Below are 18050 nucleotides of genomic sequence, written 5' to 3'. Positions count from 1 at the left end.
ATGATCACTCTCCCACCTCAGCTGTGTTTAAGTCAATCAATTTTCACCATAGGCTCGCTAAGGGCAACTTCAACAGCTTGTGCTGTTAATGGTGATTAATTAGCAGCGCAATTACATTTAGAGTCTGTCATTATCAGATTTAGTTTCGGGATCTGGATTCAATGAATGAGTCAGTCTTTATCCGTGCCAGAGGAAGTTAAAGCACCCAAGAGTGCCACTAATGTGCTACCAGGCCGTCAACACTGCGCATGGGATACACAACACTTGTGAGAGAATGGGACGTGTCGGGAATGCACACACACACACAGATACACTGTCACGCACACTCACAGCGGTGGGTAATTGTGGATATTTATTCCACATAACAAATGGCGCGTAGGACAATATTTTTTCCTGTTGTGTATGAGCTCAGCATATTTATGTGTTAGATAAAAGTGGGTCAGTAAGGCACTGCGTGTGAATTATGATATGGGGGGAGATCAAGGCTAAAGTTGTAAAACTCGGTGACTTAAATCTCTAGTGTGTAACATTTAGGACGGTTTATTGGCATTGACATTTAATAGTTTACTACACATAAGTATGTTTGTATAGTGTATAATTGCTTTGAACTTTAAATTGATTGGTTAGAATAAGCCTTTTAGCAAAGGCTGTGACCCTGACGTCTAACTGCCATGTCCTCTTTCGTCTTCTTTTGTTAGAAACAAGAAAACTTTGCAAGAAAACCAAATGATATTAAAGTGATACAAACAAACTTAAGGGTAGTATATTCAATTCAAACCGTCCTCATTGTCACACAATAAAAAAGATACTAAAAGGTCAAGCTTTGACCTCAATTTTCATGAATGCTAGTGTAACACAAACATTTTTTGTCAAAAATAATGGTAAAATATTTACTCAGAAAACTCTCTCCGTGTCTTCTGTCCCCGGTGCAGGTAGAGGATGCGGTCCAAAAGCAGCGGGGTCGAGAGCCCGGCCAACGGGGTGCTTGCGGTTCCACAGGACAACCATCATGACGTCGGCCAAGAACAGGAAGTCGATTTGCCAGTGAAGAGCCTGAAGACCAAAGAGAAGCTCCTGCAGGATTCCTCTGAGGCAGGAGACAAACAAAGAGACATCATGGATCTGTCCAAAGAGGATCTGCTTAAACTGCTGGGGATCATGGAGGGAGAGGTTCAGGTAGGTTAGACTGTATTATTATTATATAATATACCTGAATTTGCTTTGTAATACAATGAATAGAAAGGCTATAGACTACAATGTTTTGCACAATAGCTCTACCTTGTGGTTGAAAATGGCACTTAAACATGCCAGAGATGAGAAAACTACACATTCTGTCCCTCAAGTCAGAATACAGTTATACTTTTTTGTATGCTACATTTCCACTGGAGAATTTCAAGTGTTGTCTGATTGTCTGATTTTTTTTTAATGAATCTTGTTGTTCAGACTGAGCCTGAGATTAAATAAAAATGTGTGCATGTGATTTCAGGCCAGAGAGGACGTCATCAGCATGTTGAAGTCCAAACAGTCTGTGCCAGCGGGCCTTGAATCACGCTATGGCTCCGCAGCCCCCAACTCGGCCCTCCAGGCCCTGCAGAGAGACAGCTTCATCACTGGCACAGAAGCTCACAACCACAGTGTCAACCAAAAGCCTATTGCTGAGGTCAGTCACGGCAAGGTTTCTATTGTCAGCAAGTAGATAAGTGAACGTCTTATACTTTTTATGAGCAGGTTTGCTGAGATCTTGAGTCATGAGACCATATAAACCCACAAAAGTCAGTTAAAAGCAGTAAAAGTCATAAGAGTTTACTCATTGTTTTCATATGCATTTTCCAGCTGGAGCGTCTGCAGGAGAAGCACAGGGACACGTACCGGCGGATGCTTGGTCAGCTGCTGCTCGCCGAAAAGTGCCACCGCCGCACCGTCCACGAGCTGGACACGGAGAAGCGCAAACACGTGGACTACATGAACAAGAGTGACGACTTCACCAACCTCCTGGAGCAGGAGAGAGAACGGTGAGGAGGAAGGAAGGAAGGAGGACTGTGGTTCTGCTCCCTGATATCATCTTTACTTATTGTTTATATAATAAATAATGATGAAGAAACACAGAGAATGAGGTGAAGTGGGGCAGAGGACTGCATTGACAGTGGCAAAACATGTGCAAGATGCACTCATCAAGCACGAAAGAGGCACAGTGGAGGGGTCTGTTTGCACAGGTTTTGTAGCTCGGCGATAGTTGAGGAAGGAGGTCGAGTGGAAAGGATGGGGTCAGGGATGGAGAGGGTGGAGGCTCGGGGAGGAAAGACATGTGACAAGAGAGGAGTGAAAACTCCCATGACATCATCGACAAAATGAAGTCATCACGGAGGCCTTGACCGTGCTTGTTGGGGGACGAGAGGTTGGATGGAGAGAGTGGTCGCACATATTCTTTCGTGCTTGTAGGGCCTCACAGTGATCAAACACACACAGTGGATGTGCAGTGAATGTATGTGAGAGAAGAGGCCCTAACTAATTAAAGTCCTCGCAGATGAAAGAGCTTAATTGGCTGTTGCTTTTTGAGGAATGCTGCCGTTCCCCTTTCACATCACTGCCCCTCCTCCTCACACAGTTACCCCTGAGAGATGCAGATATTGTGTGCATTAATTGGACTAATGTGATATGAGGCTCTCTTTGCATTTAGAGTTTGCCAAAGACAGCATGCTCCAGTACATATATGCACTGTACGCCATATATCATGGCCGGTGAAATGTGAAGCAGACTCAGACTTACGTACACGCTGCATTTCATGAACTGTCAAAACTTCAAACAGCTCATGGGGCAGCGCCGATCCAGCAAAGTCACACCGCTTCTTTACCCACGGGCTTTTACTACAGGACACAGGAAACAAACCGTGGAAGCTAAATCACAGTCGTGACAGCTGAGGTGCCATTAGATACCCGGGGAGAGAGGGCTGGTAAACGAGCAGCAGACTCCTGCTCCTCGGGACGGTTTAATGAGATGAAAAAAGAGGATTTAAAACATTTCAAAAATAATTTTTCCTCGATTGTAAATCAGTGTACCATGTCAATAGGGAAAGCGATTTTTTTAAAAGATTAAAATCTCTTACAGTTTTATGTTGACTGACATCTTCTTGTACTTTAGCTGAAACGTACATATCCTGAAGCAAAATGTGTGCATGAGTGAGTGCAGAGAATACGAAATCACAAGATAAAAATCAAGCTTTTGGTTTTTGCACATTCATTTTTTGTGCAGGAAACTGTGAGGGGAAAACATGATTTTCACATGGTGACACTGGCTGCTAAAGGTATAACGTTCTACACCGAGGGGAAGGTCTGTGTGAAAAATGAAGGGCAATCCATATAATTCTTGCTGACTGACCGAGACACATTGCCACTGAAAAAAATGCTGAACATGATCGTGAGAAAACCATAAACGTGAAGGACAGTGAGTGCGAGCTGAGGCTTCAGTTTGAAGCATATGGCATAAATCATGTGCATAATTTTCTGCCACTTTACTTTAACTCGATCCTTGGTTTACATAAAGAAAGAGCTGACCTTTTTCTAATGCCAGGTAGTTTCCAGCGGGCTCCTTGGCTCACGCACAGGTCGGCCTCTGTCACCTCGTGGGGGGGAGAGAGGAAAGGAGAGTATCTCCGATAGGGCTTGATCTTTTAGCACCTGCGGAGCCCACATTCTATGTGCTGTAAAAGGACATAAAAGTGTCCTGGACTGCCTTCAGAGTAAGAGTTGTGAAAGGTCAACAAAACAATAACCGCTGATAGCACAAAAAGCATCAGCGCTAACACCTCTGCTGAAGCGCGCGTAAACTCGGTACCCGTCTGTTTTGACGTTCACTCTCTCAGGTGACTTGGACGCGTGTCATCACCTCCTCCTTATCAGCATGATTGTCTCCAGCCATCTGGGGAGAGAGTGAAGAGAGAGGAGTCAGAGGTCATGTACCAAACATGTGCAGGAATGCACAAGGAGCGGCGCTGAAGAAGAAGAAGAAGAAGATGTTTCTGACTGATAGCCACCGGCCATTAACACCCTCTCAAGACAACAACGCAATTTAAACGTCACAAAGTGAAAATAATGACGTGGCACGGTGGTATGTGCAATGATTAATGGGAAGAAAATGGCTCCCATTTCTACAGGTTGTGTTTCAGAGTCACGTACACTGCACATATGGAAAACGCCAGACGTCGGACATATTAAAGCCGTGCAACACAAACACATCACTCATGAAACCTGTCTGCAGGTCACGTGCATGGAACAATGTGTAGTGCTATTGTGCCCACAACCCGGTGTGTCCACTTTGCTCCTGATTCCTCTCTCTCAGCACCACATCAGTCTTGCGTAGTGCACATTATCACAGACTCTCTTGCTCAACACTTAATGCTTTTTCTGTCAAGAGGGGTCATTACCATACGACGAGGTGTTTTGACAGGTTTTTGGCAGTTCGTGTCTCTGTCAGTCCTGCGCCTCCTGACGGGCAGTGTGTGTTTGGGGGTCAGTGCCTCTGAGCACATTCCACAGGAAACAGGGGATGAAATGTTGTTTCATGATGGCTCATACGTCGCACCTGTGTACTTGCTTCAGAAATGTGGCCACACTCACACGCGGATTCAGCGTACAGCCACCGATTAGCACCTACACCATTTACAGCCACTTTGTCTGTGGTTATTTATCCTCAACATTAACCCTTATCCCTGCAACACACTTAACTATGCACTTCTTACATTGCTCCCCCATCTGTGCCAAATGCCACTGACATCACGACTTTGACCTTTGCATAAAAGTAATTTTAGATTGCCAATTTCTAGAGTGTCACTGATATCTGACTGTGTAAGTATGCATTTTAAGAGCTGCACTGTGCCATCTGGATCGCTCCTTTGTACAGTAGCCAGACATGCATGCTTATACTACTTGGCAATAAAAGCTCCACGGTAATATGAATCAGTGGTGTTTACTGCCAGATGCAGATTGAGAAGCAACAGACACATTTCAAATTGAACTTGTTCTCAGAGATGTTTTTATTAAGTGTTTCCAGTTTTTTTTTGTTTTTGTTTTTTTAAATAAGAGTCTGGGCATATCACTTCTACAACCTATAGTCATGTTTTTGTTATAATCCTCACAGATCTTCTCGACCTCGCGGGAGACATTAAAATCATCCAAATCTGGTTTCCCCATCACAAAGTCTTTGCAGGGAACTCCTATTCACGTACAGTTTCCTCCTGAGTGGAACTACAGCAGACATTCACCCCTGTCATACCAGTGAGACTGTGCAGAGGCAATATCCTGAACTCTTTGTAAAATGGAGATGCAAGTCCATAAGCCATAAACTGAACAAGCATGGTATCTGTAAAACAGTTAATATTCAAGCATTCTTTCTCATTTAAACTTATGTGTGTGTGTGTGTGTGTGTTGGGGGGGGGCAAAACACTCCTCCTGTGGCAAGGATCCCGCCCCTTTCACAGCGTCCAAAGCAGAGCAGTGTACACTCGCTCATACTCACATTACTGCCTTATATGGATGAGGTGACATCACTCACTGGGGGTGCCTCACTGTATTTATTCACCTTTCATTGTCTTGATAACATTCTTGGAATGCAACAGTAGACAATCTGTGGGAAAGGAGTCCCTCGCTCTCTATGCCTTCTGTGTGGATTGAATCATTTGATGGCAAACATGCTCTTGAGTCTGTTTGTGGAGCATCCATAGGTAAGTTGTGAGTAGGGTTTGTTTCTGAGGTGTCAAACAAACCACTTTTGAGGTGACAGGATCTATCGTCATGGAACCTTTGGAAGCTACGCACTCTTGCACCCCTGCTGTGCCGGTTCCTACTTATTTGGTTTATTTTGCAATGCAAAATCCTCTGGTTGGATATTGCATTAGTTTCACTGTGGGTAAAAGGAGACGACACAGCTTTGCATTCAATGTGCTCTGCGTGCATTTTGTTGGAGCTGGAAATGAGAATGTGCATGAGCAGCATAGAAAGAAGCTGAGAGAAAAGCAGAATCACTTGTGGGGGGGGGGGCATGTTAATGTTTGGAAGTTGTAGCATAGCTCTTTGCCAATTTCCCCCTTGGTCTTTTTGCTTGTTCTCTAGTAGCATTGCATGCGTGATCTTTTGTGAATTGCATATTATACTAATGACATTTTCTGTTGGTTCAGATCAATGTACCTAATTAAGTAATTAAATAGTATTGTTTATTACATAAACATGTATATTTTTTATTATTACTTATTCTTATAAACAGTATGGTACGCAAAGTACGCAGTTGGTAACTTTGATGTCAATGAAAACCAAACTAATACCTTGCCTTTGTTTTTTCCCCCCTCTTTTTTTAGACTGAAGAGGTTGCTTGAGAACGAAAAAGCCTATCAGTTAAAAAAGGAGAAGGAGCACACGAAACGTCTGGCCAAAGTGCGAGAGGAGCTGGTCAAGCTCAAGTCCTTTGCCCTGATGTTGGTCAATGAACGCCAACAGCACCTGGAACAAATGGACCAACAGAATCAGCGGGTCCAAGAACTCAGCCAGCAGCTGCAGCAGCAGGAGCAGGCACTGACTGAAGCCCGAGAGCACGCTCAGGAGGATGGTTATAGGGTACAGAGCCTGGAGGCTGAACTGAAAGAGAAATCTGCCAAGCTCACCCAACAACACGAGGAGATGAGTGCCAAGCTGGCCAGTCAGGAGCATCACAGCCGTCAGCTAAATGCCAAAATTTTGGGTCTTACACATAAAGTAGAGGAGCTGGAGGAGAGCAACAGGGCCTTGAAGAAGTCTGAGGAAGAACTGCAGGAGCTCAGGGAGAAGATCACTAAAGGGGAGTGTGGCAACTCCAACTTGATTGCCGAGTTGGAGAACTTGCGAAAGCAGGTGCTGGAAATGGAGGGAAAGGATGAGGAGATTACCAAGGCTGAAAATCAGTGCAAGGAGCTGAGAAAGAGGCTACAAGAAGAGGACAGTAAAAGTAAAGACCTCAGACTAGAAGTGGAGAAGCTCCAGAAAAGAATGGTAGAGTTGGAGAAACTTGAGGGTGCATTCAGTGTTAGCAAGTCTGAGTGTGCACAGTTACACAATGCCTTAGAGAGAGAGAAGGGCCTGACCAAAGAGCTTTCAGATGAAGTTGTAGCACTCAGGATCCGTATGAAAGAGCTTGAGTCCTCTGAACTGAAGTTGGAAAAGTCTGAACTGAGTCTTAAGGACGATTTGAGTAAGCTTAAGTCATTGACAGTTGCTTTGATGGAAGAACGCAAGACCTTGATTGACAAAATAAAGTCAGATGAGAAGAAACATGAGGATTTGAGTACAATGGTCAAAGGTGAGCAGGGAAAAGTTATGGAAGTGACTGAGAAACTGATAGAAGAAAGCAAAAAGCTCTTAAAGTTAAAATCAGAGATGGAAACCAAAGTAGAAAGTCTAATCATAGAAAAGGGGGAGCTCAGCAACAAACTAGCCTATGAAATAGATAAATCTAAGGATCTTAATGCTAAAGTTTGTCAAATGAAACGGAGGTTGGATGGTTTTGAGCAAGGAGAAAAGCTATCCATGAAGAACTCAGTGAAATGTGAAGTGGGGAGAATGCCTGACCCCGGACAAAGAGAAGACAACAAAATTAAGGAACTGACTTTTGAAATTGAGCGTCTAAAAAATCGTCTCAAACAACTTGAAGTAGTGGAGGGAGATTTGATCAAGACAGAGGACCAGTATGACATGCTGGAGAAAAGGTTCATGACTGAACAGGATAAAGCCAACATTCTTTCCCGGCAGGTGGAGGAAATGAGGACTCAGATAGCGCGGAACAAAGCCATTGAGAAAGGAGAAGAAGAAAGCCAGGAAGAGGACATCAGACAAAGATGCAAAAAAGAGGAGGCCAAAACCAGAGAACTGCACGCTGATGTAGTTGCCCTCAAAGAGAAGATCCATGAACTAATGCACAAAGAAGACCAGCTCTCTCAGCTGCAAGTGGACTACTCCATCTTGCAGCAAAGGTTCTTGGAAGAGGAAGAGAAAGCAAAGAATATGGGAACTGAAGTTTTTCACCTCTCCAAAGAGCTGGAGGTAGCTAAACGCCATAGTCGAGCATTGAGGCCCAGCTTGAATGGGAGGAGAATGGTGGACGTAGCTGTGACATCCAAAGGAGTACAGACAGAGGCGTCAGCCACTGGGTCAGCAGAGGAGGATACCACAGCTGTGTTTATCAGGAAGTCTGTTCAAGAAGAAAATCACATAATGAACAATTTCAGACAAAGGTGTCTGAAGAAACCAACAGAAAAGACTGTTGAGCGATGTCCTTCATCTGGCAGTGACCTCGGCATGAAGAAATCCTGGATTCCCTGGATGAGGAAAAAGGACAGCACCCCTCAAGAGACCAACTTAGAAAAACCTCTGCACATGAATGGAAATCATTTGCCCTCTGAACTGACTATGTCCCCAAAGCAGGGGCAACCATTACACATTAGAGTAACACCAGACCATCAAAACAACATGGCCACTCTGGAGATCAGCAGCCCTACTACTGAAGATGTTTTCTCGAGCTCAGTTCCCCTCAGCCCCAACCCATCTCAACCAAAATCCAGAATCACAATCATTCCCACCTACTCAAACCCCAAGAGAAAGACCACCACTGTACCTCAGGGCCCTGCGAGAGCAAAGTCTCCAGTCACCATCACAGCTATGTCTAGAGCCAAATCTCCAGAAAGTAACCGAATCTCCTCCTCAGGGCGGCCCCTGTCCCCGGTCTCTATTATGACAGTCAGCACTGCTGTAGTGCCTGAAGCATCTGCTTCCCCAGAGCCCCAGGAGATGACAATGGGCCGAGCTGTCTTCAAGGTTACCCCAGAAAAGCAGATGGTCCCTGTGCCTATACGGAAGGGCCACAACAACACCAGCATCATCACTACCAGTGAGGATAACAAGATCCATATTCATCTAGGCAGTGGAATCACCCCGAAGATGGTAGTGAGGCCAGTGACTGGCGCGACAGAGAGCAAGGAAATGACTTTATCCACTGGGACAGTTTTGCGCTCCCCCCGTCAAATTACCACCACTGCTACCAGGAGCACACAGAGCAAAGTGATGAGCAGTATCACAATTTCCCCGGTTACATCCACTACATCCAGACCCACGCAAACCATGGTACGTTTTACTGGTTGAAAACATATAATTACCATCTTTAAACGATTTTAAACTGTTGTATAGTCAAGGTACCAGGGCTTGGCACAGCAGAGAATGTGGCTTTAGTTGACAGCAGATTATCAGCCTTTGAGCAATGAGAAAACACAATAGTGAAAATGATGACGTCCTTTCATCATTGTCTTTCTTAAGAATCTTTAAAAAAACATTTAACATCTCCCTAATAATGCAAGGAACATATGTCCGTCTGTCCCATGGCTTGCGTGACAGAGACGGACAGCCCTATGGGTCGGCCTCAGAACAGCAGAGATAATGATGTGGCAGTTTGCCAGCGTGCAACCGTCATGCGGCAATTTATAGTTGTTACGCAGTGTTTACATTCACAGACAGCCATGCAGGGCTCAGAGCCCTCTGGCTGACACTGTCGTTTAATCAAGGACTTCCTTCTTCTTAAAACAACAGATGATGAGTTGATGGCGTAGGAAAGGTTCTGCCGACACAAGGCCTGTATGAACAAAGAGGACTTGATTGTTGCAAGCTAGCGTCAGTTCGGACCCTGCAGGTATCCTACCGAGTTTCAGCTGAATCCTCCAAACCTCTGCCCTTGTTTTACCATAACCACACATTTTAAAAGTCTGTCTGACATCATTTCATTTGCCCTATTTTGATCACCGTAAAATTAAAAGCCAACAACTCTGATCACAATTGGTCATTGTCAGAATGATGGATTCCTGTGTGATTATTTACAGCCTTGCATCAGTATCAGCACTCCAAAACCTGGGCTCTCCTACTGGGATTTAATGGATAAATATTTACATTTCCTTAAAGCAGTTCCTTTGTAGCATATGCACTTTTACTCTTTTTTTTGTTTTCCTGTAAAAGGTTTTATGCCCCTTTCCTTTATTCATGCATTATGTTCCCCACAAGTGTGCACACTCACCATCTCCCTGCCTCACTCTCTCTCCCTCTACTGTCAGACTGGGAACGATGCCCAGCCGACTCGAACAGGGCTGACCCGCATCCCAATGTCCAAGAGCCTGAAGACGGGAAAAGCTGTGCTGGGATCCCTGGGGATCTCAGGTGGCGTGAAGATGGAGTCGCGAGCTGAGACTCAGTCTATGAGGATAGAAGTGAAGAAATCCACTGTGAACAGCAGTGCTTTACAAAGTGGTGGAAAAGCCTGATAAACATAATTGATCAGTATCTAAATTATGCAGCTACAGAGGGATTAAGACAACTGTGCGACTCAGTATTTTTTGTAAGTAAGCCATTTATTTTTGTAAAGTATTTGTACTTGTTTATCCAATCTATTTTTGCCACATACACTGATTTATAATCTTTCTATTTACACTGTGTGCATTTGTGTGAAATATCATAAAAGACTGTGTTGCCACTAACTGCTTCTTGCTTTGAGTGGTTGACAATATTTTACACAGGCACATTGTAGGCCGAATCACTTATTTTCATGTAAATGACGTCTATTTCTCCTGTGAAAGATTTGTACTTAATATGTGTTTGAAATAAACAAGTTGTCAAACGGGCTGTCTTACTTGAAAAATATGAAACACTGTTTACATTCTGGGAATGAGGTCCCGTCCCCCTACAAGTGGGTCTAAAAAGTGCAGAATTAGTGTTGCAGCTTCAATCTTGGGACCAAGTGTCACTAGTGGGCATGTAACAAAAAAAGAATGAAGATATTTCTCAATTTAGGGGAAACTGAGGTTGGGAAGCGCAATTTTTCAAAAATACTACCTCATTCTAGTAATACAAAGCTAAATGCAAATTGATGAAGTATTCCTTAAAGGGATTTAAATGTGATTTTTCATTACATACTATTGTACCGTTGCTGTACTGTATATTTCACATTAGTACAGTGTATATTGTGCTGTACTGAATATTTCATAATATAGTGCATTACATTTAATGTAGCCATTTGTTTATATGTTCATATTTACACAACATTTTGCCAGAAGAGGTAAATAAAGAATAGGAAAAGAAGAATAAAACTCGAGAGTCTCTGATCTTACCGGATGTAAGCAAACACTGGTCCGTCTTCAACGATGACGTGACTGCTACGTTCCTACACTCCATTGGCCCGGATACTTCCGGCTTCTTCCTCGGGATGAGATCAAGTACACAACCGAAATCAATAGTACTACAACAAGTAGGTATTTGAGTTTGACAGGGGGACTTTTCCCTCCCCAGTCGAAATCACCCCATACCTGGACGTTACTAGGCTGTCGTTTACCGTGAGGTGTCGCCGAGAAACGTCGGCTGTTGACTATTAAGTGGATTATTTTGCTCGGAGCGGATTGCAGCCATGATGGCGTCAAGCTACAACGCCAAGGAGGAGGACGGACACCATTCGGGCGCTGCGAGTCACGGCGGGCCAGCGGTGGCGAAAAGCAAAAAGCCGGACAACACTGCGTTCAAGCAGCAGAGACTTCTCGCCTGGCAGCCCATCCTTACCGCAGGCACCGTGCTCCCTGCCTTCTTCGTTATTGGTATCTTCTTCCTCCCCATTGGCATTGGCCTGTTTGTCACCTCTAACAACATTAAAGAATTCGAGGTATGTCTGGTCGTCATTAATCAACTGGCTCACCTTTGTTATCGCTTAGGAGCCATCCCTGTTGCTGTACAAGTTACTTTTTAACTGCGGTTAACTATTTAACTATGTCCTGTTTACCTGTTGACAGTAATGTCAGGTTTGTGACGAACCGACAAGGAAGTACATAACCGTGTAAGTGACACCTTTTTAAATAGCGAGCCTTATTAAACAGTGAGATTACCATTTAACACTTGTCCATTTAACTAAAGATGCCAGATGTATGCTTTGCATACAGTGTAATATAACAAGACTGCAATTACAGGTTGAAGTGATCAGGCTGTGAAAAAGCTGTTTACTCTACTGAATGTGCCTTTGAGCTGTATTGTGTTACCATACGAATATAAATGATAAAGTCCACCCATTGAAATGATCTTCGTGTACATTAGATCCAGTTTTTAGTTGTTAGAATATGTACAACGTGACACAGCCTTTAATTTAACGGAATATGAGTACCTATAGATCAGTGTCACAACTGTTGTGACACATTTGTGCACTGTTTGATGATTCTGATTACTTTACAACCACTCTATAACACTTGATATTATTTAGAACAGGTAAGAGTGGCCATTTTTCAAAAGATAGGTTTTGTAAATAAACATGGTTATACACATGAATCCTGATTAAAAAGCTTGACAAAAGTCTGAATACATAAATCAGTCATCATTCCTAAAAATGAATTTGGCAACTAAAAGTTGGAGGGTCATTTAAAGTAAAACGTCATATCAAGTAACACAACAGCCCCATTTTCCTTGTTATATGACAGTAAATGCATTTTCATCCAGCAAAAAAACAACCTGCATTTCACTTAAAAGTCTCTTCTTCAGTCACCTCTGCTGTCTTCTCGTCATTAAAATGTAATGTGCTACAGAGAGGTTGTATAACCGTTTGCATAGTGTGTGCATTTATTTCAGCCGAATCTGAGAGTTTTATGCGAAGCTAAATATTATGATAAAATCTGCTTGTTCTATTTCAACAAATTGGCTCCTGTGTTTCAGATTGATTACACCGGTGTGGACCTTGACAGTCCGTGCTACAGCTGTGCCAAGAACTTCAGCTGGAATAGCACAACGCCGTGTGTCTGCACGGTGGACTTCACGTTGGAGCAGCCATTTGAGGTGTGTGGTAGATCTGGTTACACTTTGCAGTCCTAATGAATAATGTATGGCTTCAGCTCCAACATTGACAGTGTGCAATCAGAGGGGAAAAAAACTGCCCTCCTCACTCTAAATGTCCATTAAGATCTATTTTAATGTCCAAAGAAAGGCAGACCCAAGGCCTTTTGCACCTTTTGTAGTCTTAAAATATGCAGTCCAGTAACTTTCAGAAGAATTCTATCGATTACTTAATACACTCTTAATAGTTTTAACGTAAGGTTTGCCAGCATGAATCGTAAGAGCCGAGATGCTGGTTGTAAATTATCATAGTGCCATTTTATTGCTGTAATAAAGATAAAACTGATCCAAAAATACTCCATTGAAAATAACCATTGATTGTTATTTTTGCAGTATATAACACACTTTTTTTTTCAACTCTGCAGAGCAATGTCTACATGTACTACGGTTTATCCAACTTCTATCAGAACCACAGGCGCTACGTAAAGTCCAGGGATGACAGCCAGTTGTATGGTGACCTGTCGTCTTTGAAGGTACAATCCTAACGTTTTCACATCATGCAGCAAATTCAGCAAATTCACTGTTGCATCAGTGTAACTTTTGCTGTTGTTTATAGGAACCTAGCAAAGAATGTGAGCCGTATCGTAAACGTGACGGACTGCCCATTGCTCCGTGTGGGGCGATAGCTAACAGCCTGTTCAATGGTAAGTGAGACGGGATGAACAACTCGACATGTTTGCTTCACATGTGTTCAACTAATGTCCTGTCTTACAATGAACCACAACTGAATGTAAGGTTTCTTTTGTTTCAGACACTCTGGATCTGTATCATATTGAGTCCAACGGCACTGTGAATGTCATTCCGCTGGTAAACAGGGGCATCGCATGGTGGACAGACAAGCATGTGAAATTCAGGAATCCTGGTGGAAACAACAACAACCTCACAGTAGCTTTCCAAGGTGATTTCAGCACCTTGGACACTTGATGACGATCACTTGCCCCCCACCTTTTAAAATGCAATGACTAGCCTGAATTTGTCTTCTTGTTTCCTAGACACGGCTAAGCCAGTGAACTGGAGGAAACCAGTGTATGAGTTGGACCCAACGGATCTGGAAAACAACGGCTTCGTCAACGAGGACTTCATCGTGTGGATGCGCACAGCTGCTCTGCCGACCTTTCGCAAACTCTATCGCATCATCCATAAGAAGTCGAGCACAACCCCCACTCTACCCAGTGGCAGATATGTCTTGAACATCACTTACAGTATCCTTTCATTGTGAATCCAGTACTCTTTAACATCCACAGGTCAGGTCAGATTGGCTGGGCTAGTTTAGTTGACATGTTAATTTACTTCCTGTTCAGTGCCAGGACATGTTATTTACACTATAGCTGTTTGTTACAGTTTATGGTGGATTATTTATAAATCCTGAATAATGTGATTTCTCTCCTGATCCAGAAGTTTTTTTTGTCTTTAACCACTTGTCATCAGATTACCCTGTCCTCAGCTTTGATGGTCGCAAGCGAATGATCTTAAGCACCATCTCCTGGATGGGAGGAAAGAACCCCTTCCTGGGCATCGCCTACATCACCGTGGGCTCCATCTGCTTCCTCCTCGGTGTCGTCCTGCTCATCATCCACCATAAATATGACAACCGCAACAACAGCGCAGACATTCCAAGCTAAACACTTCGTCTCATGATTGCTAGTCTCTGCATGTATGAGTGACCGTCCCAGACTGATTGTTGATTTTAGCATGAATACACTGGTCTCTGTAAATGTCTGTCTCGTGTTTGTGGAAGAAGGGCAGCGCTGTTAAGTGTCGAATCAAAAGCTATGTATATATATGTTGGGACATGTGAAGTAAACGGCTTGTTAGAGTCCCGTGTCTCTGCATACAACTTGGCTCGATTGTCATTGTCTTCCTTTTTATTTTTTACATCTATTTATCAATACATTGTCAGAAGAATGTTGTGTTTTTTGAGCACTGCTTTGCAAAACGGCTTCATTGTTGAAGGATGTATGTATTTTAAAGTCGGTTTTGACCATCATATTTACTGCTTTATGTCCTGCTGATGAATGTACTGTTATATTCCACTGACATACCTCTGGTTTTTGACATGGCCCTGAAAAAGGGACAGGATGAACTTTGCTAGCATGCTGGTGATTGATATGCTTGTATTAAGTATTTTACTCATGGAGAAAAAATTTGGAATTCATGGCAAATGGTAAAAGCCAGTCATAAGGTGTCTGTATTTAACTGTTGACAGTATCCCTACAATCTAGTGCTCATGAATGAACATAACCCAGGACCACTATATCCAGTATTCTTCACGGAGACGCGTCACGCAGACTGGAACACGCTTGTGTTTTAAGTGTTGGATTCAAACGCATTCCTTGCTGTTTACCAAATAATACTGAATGCACTTTAAAAGTGTCACAATTGTGAGGTGTCCCCTGTTAAGTTCATGTTAATGAGCTGTTAATGGTTTCAATTTGAATTTTTGTCTCGTTTATTTTTGGTCCAATTAAACAACTTGGTCAATGCATTGGTGCCATTAGTATTTTTTTTTACATTTTATTTTAAATGAACACACAATACTCACGTAAAGATGATTTATAAAAAGGACAAAAATGGAATTATATACCTCTCTTTTAATTAGTTAATTTACAAGTTTTGTGACAAAAGTAGCACTGAACAAAATGTTGGACGATAAAACCTTATGATTTAATTTATTGTTCTGGTGTTTTCATTAAAAAGCAGTACAGGGGATTGTCCACCAGATATCACTACTTACAATCAGTTCCACCATCTCTAGCGGAATTGAGCTTGCTGAAATGTTCCCCACAACAACAACAACTGGTTATCACAGCCACTTTCTGTATTTTCTATAATATAGAGAAATGTTGCATTTACATTTGAGTTCAAAGAAAAGAGAAACTTTTAAAGGGAGTAAGGGAAGCCATCACAATGATTAAAAAGTGTAAAATATATTAAAATTACACCCCAAATTGAGTGAAACTGAAGAGCTCATTAAAGTTTTTCTGCTTTCTTTTTCTAACAATAATAATAATAATAATAATAATTATAATAATTTCTGGCAGGCTGCACACCGAGAGGTGCAATGCTGCTCTGCACAGTTCAAAGTTCTTCTCATCCTCTCATCTCATCAGTCTCATCCTTCATCATTGCAGTTCAAAGCTCTTAAAAACACAGTTCAAAGTTTCTCAAATAGCTCAAAGTTTCCCACCCAACTGCTCTCTTATCTCCGCAGTCTCTTTATCGCTGTGCAAAGTTCCCCTTCATCCTCATTCTTTAATCTTACTGGATTATTTCTGTCTCTCAAAGGTCATCTCCTCAGTCCCATCCTCCCCTCTCCCTCTATATACTCATATATTCAGGCTGAGCCACTGCGAGGCCCTTTTAATGCACTTTCACCTTTGTATAACTGGTTCCATAATTAACTTTTATAGTCATATTATAGAATGTGAACATGGAATTCTCCTATTTCTATCAAGAATTATTTCCGTTTGGCATCACCTCAAAGGATTCTCCTTGTTTAGTGTCTTTGACCCTTTGAAGTGTACATGGGAGAAGAAACAAGCACAAAAACAAGCAGAAGAGCAGCAGATCTGGGACAGGAAATTAATCTAAAATTAAAAATTATTTTCTTAAAACCCCAGCAGCAAGCATCCTTATTATTTTCCTCTTCTTAATGATTTCTGGCAGGCTGTATGCTGAGAGGTATAATGCTGCCCTCAGGTCAAGGTTCTTGATTTTGTGACTTCAGAGATGTTCTCCCCTCTGCATGCCAAGGATGGCCTGGTCCCAGGAGGCTATCTCACCTCCAGGTTCTCCATCTATCAGGTGCACTCCATTCTGGGGAGTGGCACTTACGGCAAAGTTGCCAAATGCACAAGAATGAAGGACAAGAAGACGGTGGCTATCAAAATTATGAAGCAGAGATCCGATGTCCATTACGAGGTAGGACAAAAAAAAAATCACCACTCACTTTTGAAATACATAGAATCTTGTTTACAAGTTTACACATGTGAATTGTTCCTCAGGTGGATGCTCTGAAGAAAATCAAATCCCTGGACCCAGACAAATGCAACCTTGTCCGGTGGTACAATATTTTCAAAGACAAAGGAAAGTTTTGCCTGGAGTTTGAACATCTGGACAAAAGTCTGTTAGACTTCATGACGGGGCGGAACTGTCCCATCTTTCTGAAAGAAATCCGACCCATTGTCCAGCAGGTATGCTTTCCTCTGTTCTTTAATCAAACTGTGAGACATCGTTTTTCAATACTAACTTACTAATGACCTTTCAGCTGGCCAATGCACTCAATCACTTGAAGACCGTTGGGATAGTACACGCAGACCTCAAGCTAGAAAACGTCATGTTGGTCAACCAGCTACGAGAACCCTACAGGGTGAAAGTCATTGACTTCGGGCTGGCTGTGGAAGTGTCAGCTGCAGAGGTGGGCTTAAACATCCAGACCCATCCCTACAGGTAAGTAACCCTGACAGATGCAGTCACAGAGAAAAAGGGTTGTTATGGCTAACACAAAGGCCGTTGGTCATCTCTCTCAGGTCTCCAGAGATTATTTTGGGCCTTCCATTCACAGAAGCCATAGATATGTGGTCTCTGGGCTGCATTGCTGCCACAATGTACCTCGGCACTCTTCTCTACCCTGGTAACAATGAATATGAAGTGGTAGGTGCCACTTAGTTGAGTCTTAAACGTCTGAGTTCATGTTTTATTCATTATATTTGGGATATGACGCATAATCACAAGAAGAAAACACTGAATGCCCTTCACCAAGATACCCCTGTGCTTCATTTTTAGATCAGGTACATAGTGAAGACGCAAGGTCAGCCACCAGACACCATGCTCAGCATTGGACAGAAAACTGGTAAATATTTCCAGGAAGAAGTCAACTCCACCGCCACTTTCTGGAAACTCAAGGTACGTACCTAAAATTCATCTGATGGATTCATTTACGGACTTCTCTGTGTATGTGTTTGTCCAAGTTTGACATGCTCACACTTCCTGAACAGACACCGGAGCAGGTCCGCAGAGAGATGGGAATTAAGGCCAAGAAGAGCACGGTGTTGAAGTTCACCTCTCTGGATGACCTTAAGCATGTAGGTCTATTCTTTTCCCCATCATTCACTGTAAAAACATTTGAATACACTG

The 18050-nt window shown here is 42.8% G+C and overlaps 3 protein-coding genes across 5 annotated transcripts in view; 2 read left to right on the top strand and 1 right to left on the bottom strand.

Moving 5' to 3' along the window:
- Positions 1–959, bottom strand: part of tfb1m (transcription factor B1, mitochondrial) — a 40240-nt gene extending 39281 nt beyond the window's left edge. The window contains exon 1 of one of the 2 annotated variants that reach the window (XM_044047057.1): positions 895–959. The gene's annotated coding sequence lies outside the window, so the exon portion shown is untranslated. The remainder of the gene's footprint in view (positions 1–894) is intronic. The other variant, XM_044047056.1, reaches the window with a different exon arrangement.
- On the top strand, positions 940–10675 carry LOC122782627 (filamin-A-interacting protein 1-like). 2 transcript variants are annotated; one of them, XM_044047052.1, is made up of 5 exons: positions 940–1176; positions 1487–1660; positions 1834–2012; positions 6347–9137; positions 10112–10675. In XM_044047052.1, the coding sequence occupies exons 1-5, from the start codon at positions 940–942 to the stop codon at positions 10316–10318; spliced, it is 3588 nt and encodes a 1195-aa protein (XP_043902987.1). In that variant the 3' UTR covers positions 10319–10675. The 2 variants fall into 2 exon arrangements, with proteins under 2 accessions (XP_043902987.1, XP_043902988.1); XM_044047053.1 differs by lacking the exons at positions 940–1176; positions 1487–1660; positions 1834–2012 and adding an exon at positions 5702–5716.
- A 572-nt stretch (positions 10676–11247) lies between these two features.
- On the top strand, positions 11248–15397 carry LOC122782628 (cell cycle control protein 50A-like). The gene is made up of 7 exons (XM_044047054.1): positions 11248–11703; positions 12738–12857; positions 13280–13387; positions 13471–13558; positions 13666–13812; positions 13907–14116; positions 14343–15397. Exons 1-7 carry the CDS (start codon positions 11455–11457, stop codon positions 14534–14536), a joined length of 1116 nt encoding a protein of 371 aa, XP_043902989.1. The 5' UTR covers positions 11248–11454; the 3' UTR covers positions 14537–15397.
- The last annotated feature ends 2653 nt before the right edge of the window (positions 15398–18050 follow it).

This window comes from Solea senegalensis, linkage group LG16 (genome assembly GCF_019176455.1).
Source record: "Solea senegalensis isolate Sse05_10M linkage group LG16, IFAPA_SoseM_1, whole genome shotgun sequence".
Classification (NCBI taxonomy): Eukaryota; Metazoa; Chordata; class Actinopteri; order Pleuronectiformes; family Soleidae; genus Solea; species Solea senegalensis.
This window is presented reverse-complemented; position numbering and strand designations above follow the sequence as displayed.